Source organism: Nycticebus coucang, chromosome 10, assembly GCF_027406575.1.
Source record: "Nycticebus coucang isolate mNycCou1 chromosome 10, mNycCou1.pri, whole genome shotgun sequence".
Classification (NCBI taxonomy): Eukaryota; Metazoa; Chordata; class Mammalia; order Primates; family Lorisidae; genus Nycticebus; species Nycticebus coucang.
In genome coordinates, this window is record NC_069789.1 from 91,655,907 (window position 1) to 91,668,078 (window position 12,172).

General features: G+C 39.2%; 1 protein-coding gene across 4 annotated transcripts in view; it reads left to right on the forward strand.

Moving 5' to 3' along the window:
* The window catches only part of KIFAP3 (kinesin associated protein 3), a 157,231-nt gene extending 152,909 nt beyond the window's left edge, over positions 1-4,322 (forward strand). For 2 of the 4 annotated variants that reach the window (XM_053606013.1, XM_053606014.1), the window contains one exon: positions 3,881-4,322. In XM_053606013.1, the coding sequence (XP_053461988.1) occupies positions 3,881-3,989 (109 nt within the window). In that variant the 3' untranslated portion in view covers positions 3,990-4,322. The remainder of the gene's footprint in view (positions 1-3,880) is intronic. The other 2 variants (XM_053606016.1, XM_053606017.1) reach the window with 1 other exon arrangement.
* The last annotated feature ends 7,850 nt before the right edge of the window (positions 4,323-12,172 follow it).

A 12,172-nucleotide genomic window follows, 5' to 3' on the forward strand; every position in this document is an offset into this window, starting at 1 on the left:
CAGCAGATTCATTACTCTTAACATTCCTAGTTGTCTTCTCACAACAAACAATAACTATTTTCTTTGAACCAGAATATGTATTTTTAAGAAGAGATGCTACATTTTGGTAATTTGGAGTTATCTAAACATTAAGAATAAAGGTTAAGTGATACTGAATGACTAGTCCTATAGAGAAAAGGTAGTGCAATATTGGCATATGGTAATCTAGGGGAGCATACAGCTTTTCATGTGGGTTAAGAGTAGCAGAAAGAGAATGTACACGTACAGAGATGCACACAATGAAGGACTGGATTAAATTCCAGTATGAATAGTCGAGCATGCACACTCGTATCTGAAGCAAAATGGTCACACTGGGCAAGAGCAGACGCAGCATATCACCGCTTCGTTTCCCTTGGTTCTGAGTCCCTGGTGAGGGCACGTACTGCGTGTGATACTGCTTAGTCTAAGTCACATCTTTCTGGATGAGGAAAGCACAGTTTTGCTGAGATGTTGCCTTTTATACTAATGGTTTCTATCCCTTCCCAGAAGAACTTACATAAAGAATCTACCTGCTTCTATTTAAAGGAAAACTTATTCTTAGGCTCTCCTGGTTTTGAACAAGACTCACCATTAGCCAGGCTACATCCTTATCCCAATGGCAAAAGTAGAATTAAGAGTCTACATGTTCCAAAAGAATATCTGTCTCCAGGTTTTAGCATTGCGGAAAGCCCAGTTTCCCCACTGCATTAGAAAAAAACAAATAAGAGAGATTAAAGAAGCAGAATATTCTGTTTCAGAGTGAATTCAATTATATGGATATAGGATCTTCCATCATATACAAGGACCCAGGATCTATGTGAAAGTACCCTTCAAACTAATCATAATACTTTAAATATCCTTTTATTTAGATAGCAGATTGATCTGTGATATATGATAGATAATTCCAGAAAAGATCATTAGTTTCAAATTTTCTCTTTTGGAAATTGTTCCCAAATGATACACATGGAAGTTCAAAGAATTAAATGGTGTCTCTGGGTGAACTGTTGACTGCATGAATAGAACTTTATCACAGCAACCTTAAAGACTACTATTCAAGTCCTGAGACTTACAGGTTGAGAAACTGAGAGTCATCAGTGTTCAAGGGTTGGTCCCTCACTGATTTGGGGGTACAGATTCTTAGCAGCAATGTGCATGTTAAAAGGGGAGAAATAGTATCCATTTAGTAATTTACAATGAAAGGTATAGCCACCATGCAATTTTGGGTAATGTGTGAGTTAATTCTTCACCATTTTGGTAAATCACATGGAAAAACAATCAGAAATTTGCCTATTAGTCATAAAAATAAAAAAAGAGAGAGTTACTCAGTTTCAACGTAGAATGGTCTCAGACTCAGAGAATCTATGAAGTCCCCTTCCTCAATGAGGACAACCCCACTAAAAAGGTCAGATATTCCTGATGGTGTCATAGGTCACCATATCACCAAATAAATAATTGCTTGAGTTGCTACTACCAACAGTGTGGCTGAGAAGCACATCTGGTTTCAACATGGCAGACATATTCCCTTCTGAGGATCATCTTTCAGATAGAATTACAGTGATATTGCTGACATGTCCTGTGTGAGATACTCTGTTTTTTAAATGCCTTTGCATATTTCTTCACTGATTCCCTGAGCCTCTTGTTTCCAAATTATTGAAAGAGATGTCACCATAGCCCCTAAATTGCGAAATGAGGGAAAAAATACTAGAGTTTTACCTAAGTTTACTGCCATTCAGCCTTAGACGAGGTATTAAAAAAAATGTAAGGAGGCTGGGCGCAGGGTGACTCATGCCCATAATCCTAGCACTATGGGAGGCCAAGACTAGATGTTGCTTGAGGCCGTAAGTTTGAGACCCGCCAAGGCAAGAGGAAACCCTATCTCCACAAAAAATAAAAAAGTAGTTGGGCATGCACTGTAGTCCCAGCTACTTGGAGGCGGAGGCAGGAGAATCAGTTGAGCCTAGGAGTTTGAGGGTACAGTGAGCCATGATGATACCACTGCATTCCAGTCAAGGCAGCAGAGCAAGACTGTCTCAAAAGACAAAAAATGTACAGTAATGGTTAAAACAAGATAATAAGTAGAAAGTTGAAGAATGAATAAGTTGGAATCACAAGCTAAATAGTCAGCACATACCACTGAGAGTTTTTAAATACTTGAGTATTTCATTAACCTTACTACTGCTTCAGGAGAAAAGTTTTCAACAATTTTCTCTCAAATTTTAAACTAATACAGGTTCACTGTCTTAGTTCACTGACTCCATTAAATTTTGAAACATCGTTGAAGTTACTTCTAAAATAATATTGCTTGTCATCACAAAATTTTACCTCTCTCCCATAGAACCAAAGGAAGAAGAGGTATTTTTATTTTTACCATTTCAAAATAAAATGCAGACAAAAATTTCAACCAACCTAGAGAAACTATAACGGGGTTTTTGACATAGAGCCCCAAAAGATTGATTTGTCCATCATCACTTAGTTTAAACGCTGACCTGAAACTTAACACGTGTATTTCAGAAATTCCATTTTCCTGAAGGGTAGATTTATATGAACAATATGTATTTTGGTTCTTTACATTTACTTTTTAGTTCTCTATTGATTCACTACATGTACGCATTATTTAAAACCTTAATATGGGTGGTGCCTGTGGCTCAAAGGAGCAGGGCGCTGGCCCCATATGCCAGAGGTGGCTGGTTCAAACCCAGCCCTGGCCAAAACTGCAAAAAAAAAAAAAAACCTTAACATTTTATAGTTACTTGCAAGTGTTTCAACTTACTCTCACTTTGAGAGGAAATTAGTGCCTATGTGAATATATTATTTAGTCATACTGAAATTTTGTTGACAAAGAAAACTCATCTAGTACAATCTCAAATAATTTTAAATTATTTAAATATAATTTTGCAAAGTTTACATTTCTGCATTATAAATGGTTTCCTTTGATTGGAAATTAAACTTACAAGCATTCACTGCATGCGCTATGCATGAGCATGTTGTAGCTGCCATATTTGCCTGGAAAAATAAATATTTTGTCATTTTTCTAAGTGTTCATATTTCCCTGGTCCTTAAAAAGGACTTTGGAGAACAGATTTTCCTCATTTAGTAAAAGACCAAAGAATAATATTTTTAAATAATCATAAAGTTTATCTATGCTTCAAGCTATCTGTACAACTCTGAAGTTATCTCTGGGCTTCTGTTATTTCTATATAAAAAGTTGAAGCAGAATTTATAATTGTCTTGCTGTCACACAAGAAATGTATACTATGTAGTAAATTTTTGTATTGAGGATTCAGAAGAAGGATTTGCAGATCAAATCAAGCTAATTTTCAACTTTGTAGAATGCCTTGTCTTGTTCTTAATCATAGGTTTTTGGTATGATTTGGCCCTGTGTGAGAATTCACTCCTAAATTCAAATTTCATGCCCTAACTAATAGTGGATTAGTCCTATATCTTCATATGAAAGAGATCTTAATAATAATAGCAAAATTCATTTTATTATAGTTTTATCATTCCCTAGCAATATATTACTGATAATTGCTAGATGTACAATATTTTCATATTTTAGCTTAAGAGCCATCTATAAATAATTGGTTAACAATTTTCTGATCTGCTTCTTTTTTAAAAATATTACCTACTGACATATTTCTGACATTTTTAATGCAGTTAAAAAATAAATATTTTATTATGTACATTTTTAATGGCTGTATTAGCCTGAAGAAGAAAAAAAGAAGACATTAATGATATCCACATAAGTCACTACCACTGTTAGGAAGAGAATCTTGGAGGTAGAAAATTCTAGGCCTCTTACTTGACCTGTCTTGTTGGATGTATAATGAAGATTATAGCTTGTTGTTCCTTTTTCTCTTTTCAGCCTTGGAATGGATGGCTTTGGCCAACCAGTTGGCATTCTTGGACGCCCTGCCACAGCTTATGGATTCCGTCCTGATGAACCTTACTACTATAGCTATGGATCTAGATAAAGTCATCCCTTTCCATGAGTATGCTCAGTTTAGAATAAATCTGTGTGGGTTGGGTTAACTTTGAATCTTGGCCTAATAATGCATGTTGATACTATTGTGGGTCTGTGTTTCTTTTATTTTTCCATGTTGTAGCCACAGATTAATTCCAACCTCTCTGTCTTCTGTTAAGTACAATCCATGGTGACACTGTTCACTCATCCAATCACATCTTGATGCTGAATAACATTTCCCATTAGACTCAAAGTGAATGTTGAAAACTACTAGACTGGAAAACAAACACTACATTATGTACATTAAGTGACTAATTTCTATTAAACGTAAAATGCAAATGAATGAAAGTCCTGTGTTTGTATTTAATGAGTTTCATTAGGAGTTACTTGTGTATGTAGGGTGCGCATAACTTTTATGTTTTCTTGCCCTTTTTTCTTGCTTGTTAATTCTTGAATTTTTCATGGGATATGTTTTGCCTTTAAAATCAAGGCCACGGTGAGTGGATTGCCTGAACCCACAGGTTTGAGACCAGCCTGAGCCAGAGCAAGACCTCATCTCTAAAAATAGCCGGGCATTGTGGCGGGCACCTGTAGTCCCAGCTACTCAGGAGGCTGAGGCAAGAGGATGACAAAGTAAGACTCTGTCTCTCAAAAAAAAAAAAAAAAAACTGTATAAAGAACATCGCCTTTTTATCCCATACCACATGCCTGAAAGTTTCCTTCCCAAAGTCACTAACTACAAATTGTCAATTAACAGTGGACCATACGCCATAAGTTAAGTTATTTATGAGTGTAGACTCTTAAGCAATGTGAATTCATGGCTTTCTAATTGTAATATAGAAAATCTGGGACAACTCGTATAAGTAATAGAGGATTAGAATTGTGCTTTCAATTTTATTCTTAATGAAATTTAGTATCTAAAGTATGGAAAAACTAAAGCTTCATCAAGGAAAAGTAAGGAACAGAATATTTCACTCGGGTATTCATTTCCCATTTGTTCACTTGTTTTTATATCATATATTTAGGTAGCAAGAAATAGACATTATGGTTTAAAAGGAGTTTTTGAAAATAACTCAATGCTGTAATATCAAAAAACATACTTGAAAAACTAAGCAAATAAAATAAATAACCATAATCAGAGATGTCCCTTGATCAGCTGCTATGGAAAGAAATATGAGGCTTCAAAGGGAATGCACAGATCAAAGACAAGATTTCTGTCCTTGAATTTAAAATGCCATTGATCTAACTACACTATTTAGCTTAACTTCATTGATCTAACTATACTATTTATTTAGCTTAACTTATATTTAAAAAATAAAATAATAGGGTGATGCCTGTGGCTCAACGGAGTAGGGTGCCAGCCCCATATGCCGGAGGTGGCGGGTTCAAACCAGCCCCAGCCAAAAACTGCAAAAAAATAATAGAGAAGGAAAGAGCCTCTGAAATAACTTAGTCTATGTACTTATTTGGGAAACCAATCTCATAAAAAATTTAAATATGGTCAACAGATATTCTCTTAACTACCTGCTATGTGTCAGGAAGTATATCATGTTCCTTAGAGATACAGTTTGTGTCTTTACCAGAACTGATCTTTTGGAAAATGTGTATGTATTTGTCTTAGTTCATACTTTAACCATGAAATATTAAAACTGAAAAGGGCCTTACAAGAACTCTCACTTTTGCAATTGAAAAAACTGTAGCCAGGCGGTGCCTGTGGCTCAGTGAGTAGGGCGCCGGCCCCATATGCCGAGGGTGGCGGGTTCAGACCCAGCCCCGGCCAAACTGCAACAAAAAAATAGCCGGACATTGTGGCAGGCGCCTGTAGTCCCAGCTACTCGGGAGGCTGAGGCAAGAGAATCGCGTAAGCCCAAGAGTTAGAGGTTGCTGTGAGCCGTGTGACACCACGGCACTCTACCCGAGGGCGGTACAGTGAGACTCTGTCTCTACAAAAAAAAAAAAAAAAGAAAAAACTGTAGCCAAGAAGGGTTACATGATTTGCCTGTGCTTATATATTTAGTCAGTGACATTGCCATGTCTCCTGGTTCCAATTCAGCAATCTCAATACTAAGTATCTTACTTTATTATTTATCATATGCACAGTGTAAATATACACAAGTGACATTAATAGGAAAATAAACATTCTGTAGCTTTAACTTCTCCCAAGTGTTACAAACTGCTTTAAGAAGAATATCCCCCCAGATTCACAGCACTCATGGGGCTGTGCTCGTCTGCATGCACATGCTCACTCTCCGTATATATTTTTTTCTATTTTAGGACTTTACAAATTTGGAAATGTAGGTTTTCTGGTCAGCTTACCATTATATTACTTATGAAGGAAAGTTTTGTTACAGAAATCAATAAGGAATAATATCTAAAAATTACTATATATTTATGAGAACAAAAGCTTTTGTCCTTGGCACTTTTAGGAATACTATTTATACTTTAAGTCAAATATCCTGGCCTATCCAGATTGCAACTATAAATTAAGATCACATTTCCTTTAATAAGTAAATTGCCATGGCTTCAAGCCATGTTTTATAACTAGAAATTATTTCTCTTCGAGTGTTCTTTGCTCTTTGAGAGTTTGCTGTAGTGGTTTCTCACATGGGGCCAGGAATAGGTTTCTCATGTTCTGGTTCCTGCTATTACCCCCATATGGCTTTCTCCGTGTTGGTAATCTTCGGGAAATCTGCCACCTATCCCAGGGAGAACCACTACTACATCTACTCTGGACTCGGAGAAGAGGACACTGCTCTCCTCTTTCTCATTGTCTTCCATGAGTATGGCATACCTGTTGCTTATTTCTGCACAGCACAACAGAACTGAAGCTGTACATGACTTTAGAGAGATTTCAGTAATAAGAGAGGAGATATACAAAATAACCTGCTACTATTATAAGAACCAATGGTCACAAAGCTGGCAGCTGGCCTGCAGGCAGGGCCAGCTTACCCTATGCCACTAGGAATACCCCGGCATTAAAACTCAAAAACTAGGCCAAATTGTTGGAAGGTGCCCAAAAAAAGAATGTTTTCTTGGGACCCACTGAAGGTCTACTTTCAGAATCTTTGTTTCTTCTTCCAAGATTAATTTTTACTAGTTACCTGGGCATCAGGATGTTACAGACCCTGTATATTTTACGTCATGAAACAAAGGGAGAAATATAAACCCAAGTGGTACCCAGAGGTTTTTCTAAATCTAACCAGCTATCCTGGTTACTGGTGAATTGTCCCAAATTCTGTAATTGAGGATACACTGAGGTTTTGGTGATGTTAACTGTTATTTTGTGTGTTTGTTGCTAGTTTAGTGGAAATTTGGAAAATACATCTAAAATCCCATATATATATTAAGTTGCTCCAAAGAAAGGCAATAGGAGGGAGGGAGGAAGGAGGGGAGATAGACAGATGAATGAGAGGAAATTTACTAGGTCAATTGCCTTATATAATTACAGAATCTGAGAAGTTCCATGATAGGCCATCTACATACTAGAGTAGTATAGCTGTACAACTCTGGAGTCCCTAGAACCACGGACACTAATGGTGTAACTCTTAGTCTGAAGCTGAAAGCCTGAGAAACTGGGTGGGTACTGCTACAAGTCCTGGAGTCTGAAGACCAGAGAACCTGGATTTCTCATGTCCAAGGGCAGAATAGGGTGTTCCAGTAACTGGAGAGAGAGCGAATTTGCCTTTTCCAGAAGAAAAAAAATCTGCCTACTTCTATATGAGCCCTCAGCTGATTGAATGGTAGTACCTGCTTACATTGAGGTAAATCTTCCCCCCACTGAGTCCACAAAGTCCCATCCCAATCTCCAGAAATTCCCTCGCAGACACATGAAAAATAATGCTTTAACCAGTTATCTAAGTACTCTTTAATCCAGGTAAACTGACACCTAAAATTAACCATCACGATGTTCTACCAGGTACCTAAAAGGATACAAAATTGAAACGATAATGCATCAGGCTTCATTGTGTTCTCTTTGGAGTACAGCAGAACCTCCCTACTATTTGGGATTAGGATTTACCTAAAATAGAGAGGGATAAAGAATAATACTGAAAAAAATCAGCAATATAGAAGAAATATTTGAGAATCCCTCTGAGAAGGTAGAGAAAACTAACGTACATTAAATTTTAAAAAGAATATAGAAGATAAACATCAGAACACCAACATTTGGCTGGTAAGTTTTCTGATTTAAAACCTACTTTTAAAAAGGTACAAGAACAGAGTATAGGGGCAGAGCAAGATAATCTGGTCAAATAGAAACCTCCAACAATAATCCTTCCGTGTGAACACCAAATTCAACAACTATCCCCCAGGGAAGCACCTTCAGAAGAACCGAAAATCAGGTGAGTGATCGCAGTACCACATTTTAGCTTTGTAACAAGGAAAAAGGCACAGAAAAGGGCAGAAAATACAATCTTTTTTTTTTTTGCAGTTTTTGGCCGGGACTGGGTTTGAACCCAACACCTCTGGCATATGGGGCTGGTGCCCTACTCCTTTGAGCCACAGGTGCCACCGACAATCTTGTGTTGCCTACACTCCCGTATGTTCCGACCCTGCATATTCCCCAGGCATACAGTACCAGCACACCAAGTGGAAAGTGAATCTGTGTGCCCAGGGGAGGGAAAGCAAAGTGATTATGCTTTGCACTGGAACTCAGGGCCACCTGTCGGGAACACAGCACAGGGCAGGACTTTGCTTGTGATCATAGAAGAAGCTTTTAGATTAGCCCAGCTGGCAGGAAATCCTCCACCCTGAATCCCAAGTTCCAGCTAGCCCTACAACCAACTGACAAAAAAACAGCCTGAAGCCTGAAATAAATTCATAAGGCAGTCATGCCACAAAGGCCCCAGTCGTCAGACAATCCCTGTAGCTGTGCAGCTGTGCTGGGTCAAAGCCAGTGGTCTTCAGTTGCACATGACCCAGTGAGACCCCGGTGGTGGTATCTAAGCCAATGCCTGTGTCACCTCTCACCAAATTCCAGGCAGTACAGCTCAGTGAGAATCTTCTACCACTTAAGGAAAGGAAAGGGGAAGAGTTCAGAGGTCTTTGTTTTGCAACCTGGGAACCAGCTCAGCTGTAGGAAGAACAGAGCCAGGCAAATTCCTGAAACCTCTGACTCCAGGCCTTAGTTCCTGGATGGTATTTCTATACCCACTCTGGGCCAGAAGGAAACATGCTGCCCTAAAGGGAATGAAAAGACCTAGGCCTGGCAGGAGTCACCACCTGCAGACTAATGAGTCCTTAACCTTTGATTAAACATCAGAGATCACAAGGCAATAGTTACTCCAATCCCAGAGTGATGGAGAAATGTGACCTTTCAGACAAAGAATTCAAAATAGCAATCCTGAAATTCGATGAACTTCAAGACAACCCAAAGAAGGAATTCAGAAGCTGAACATAGAAACTTAACAAAAAATGAAAAAACAAAAATAAATCAAGCAGAAATTCTGGAGCTGAAAAATTCAACTGACAAACTGAGAAATGCACTAGAATCTCCCAACAACAGAATTGATCAAGCAGAAGAAATCATTAGTGAGCCTGACAGCAAGCTATTTGAAAATACACAGTGAGAAGAGAGAAAAAAAAGAAAGAAGCATGCCTACGAGATCTGGAAAACAGTCTCAAAGAGGCAGATCTTACCGTAATTGGCCTTAAAGAGAAGGTAGAGAGATTGGGGTAGAAAGTCTTCAAAGAAGAAGGGACCGATCACTTTGCATTAAAAACTCACTGAGGCTGCAGGCACCGTGTCCCAGTGATCAGTCTGGCAGGCCTTGCAATGGGAACAAACAGGGCACTCTGTGCAGTGGAACAGAGCAGGGCAACAGGGCTCCAGACCTGCATGCTGTAGCCCTGGTGTGGATTGCTGTAATTTATTTGTGGAGAGGGGGATTGAGTGAATGGGACCTGTGTAGTGCTCCAAGTTCACACATGTATGAAACACATTTGTATTCATTTTCTAGGGTTGCAAAGCACCAAAACGATTCTATAAACAAAAGAAATGTATTGTCTCTAGTTATGTAGGCTAGAAGTCCAGACTCACGGTATCAGAAGGGCCATACTCCCTCTGAAACTTGCCAGGGCTAGACCGTCCTTGCCTCTTCCTAGCCTCCGGTGTTTGCTGGCAATCCTTGGCATTCCTTGGCCTTTATGTGCAGCCTTCTAGTACCATGGCATTCTTCGCCCTGTTTATCTTCACATTCTCTTCCTCTGCATATCTGTCTCTCTGTCCAAATTTCCCTTTCTTGAAAGGAGGATACCAGTCTTTGGATTCAGGCCTCCCCTGGTAACCTCATTTTAACCTGATTACCTCTGTCAAGAACCTATTTCCAGGGCGGCACCTGTGGCTCAAAGGAGTAGGGCACCAGCCCCATATGCCAGAGGTGGCAGGTTCAAACCCAGCCCCAGCCAAAAACTGCAAAAAAAAAAAATAATAATAATAACATATTTCGAATATGTTCACACTCTGAGGTACTGGGGATTAAGAGTTCAACACATAGGCTCGGCGCCTGTGGCTCAAGCGGCTAAGGCACAAGCCACATACACCTGAGCTGGCGGGTTTGAATCCAGCCCAGGCCCGCCAAACAACCAAAAAATAGCCAGGCCTTGAGGTGGGCACCTGTAGTCCCAGCTACTTGGGAGGCAGAGGCAGGAGAATCACTTGAGCCCAGGAGTTTGAGGTTGCTGTGAGCTGTGATGCTACAGCACTCTATCCAGGGTGACAGCTTGAGGCTCCGTCTCAAAAAAAAAAAAAAGAGTTCAACACATATATATTTTGGGTGGTGGCAGACACAATTCATCCTCTAATAATATGCACATAAAGTGTAGAAACATTACATCTCCCAGGAGTTGTAGTACCCTCCCTAATCCACTGGTTTGACTATTTTGCCCATTTCAGATCAATTAGGCTCCAGGTATTTTATTCAGCTTTTAGAATAGAACATTCCATCATTTCATTATTCCATAGTCAACTATAAGGAAAATAAAAATTCCATTGAATACCTATGCTACTTGTTTGTTGTTGAACAGATTTCATGGTTAAAAAAAAATCCTGGTCAGGACAACACAGTCTCAGGGGTTGCAGATAGTTCATATACTTCTTCTACCCTTTTTATCGCAAAGCAAATGCAGCTCAGAGCCCTGAATCCAAGGGTGGGGCAGTAAGTCAATCCTATTTGTTGTTACTTTTCATCAGAAGTCCTATGTACCTCAAATGCTGTGTTACCTCAGAAGTGGTCCCCTGGGATTTGATTTGGCTTTCACTAATTCAGATCCTATATCTTATTATTTCAGTTATATATACCAGTGGTATCCGACTCTCAGAATATTGTGTGAGTCCACCTGCCTAACACTTGCATGAAAGGATTCCACGATGGAAATAATTCCTGTTCTCCAAGTTTTCCTTTTTACAGGTTTATAGTTCAGATTAGGACACTATGTCATTATCCCATTTATAAGCCTCTCCTTCATCAGCTTGGTATCTATATATATTGCCAGTGCTTTTGATAGGTCATTTTCCCAAACTGATTTGACATTAAATATGTAGGCATTTTATTTTCAATGACTCAACCATATGGTCAGCCCATTAGGTACAGCCCAACGATCACGTAGTATCTTGTAATGTTTGCATTAAAAATGCCTGGAACTAAACATATTGTGCCAGCTCCTTCTATGATGGAAGGTGGGACAGAAGGCGAGCCTAGTGTTGAACCTCACTGCAGGCCATGGTGCCATTGCTATCCTCAACACACAAGTGGTCTTTGTATCTCCACTGTAAGTCCTTTCAGATTTGTTTCACTTTAGTGAGGCTCCCGCTGGTGTCAGTTGACATGGCCATCCCTTGGCATAGTGGAGGACTAGTGTTTGCCTTGCCCACCACCTTACGAGTGTAATACTTAGGCCCTTTCCCTAAAATGCCATTGTTATTTTAATTGGATCAAGATCTGCGTCCTCCCTCTGGAGTGTTCAAAGTTTAATTTGATCCAAAGCATAATTAGAAACTTTGTTGCTATGGCTACAAGTACCAGACCCACAGGTCTTCTAACTCAGGTCCAACTGGAGAGAAAATGGTTGCTTTTTTAAGGATACAAATTTGTTTGTGTCTCCTGGAATTCCTTACATCCAAATCCCCCTCGTGGCTGCTGATCCATTCCTGACCCTATAGGGATCATCCACAGATCTAAGATCCAAAATCTGCAG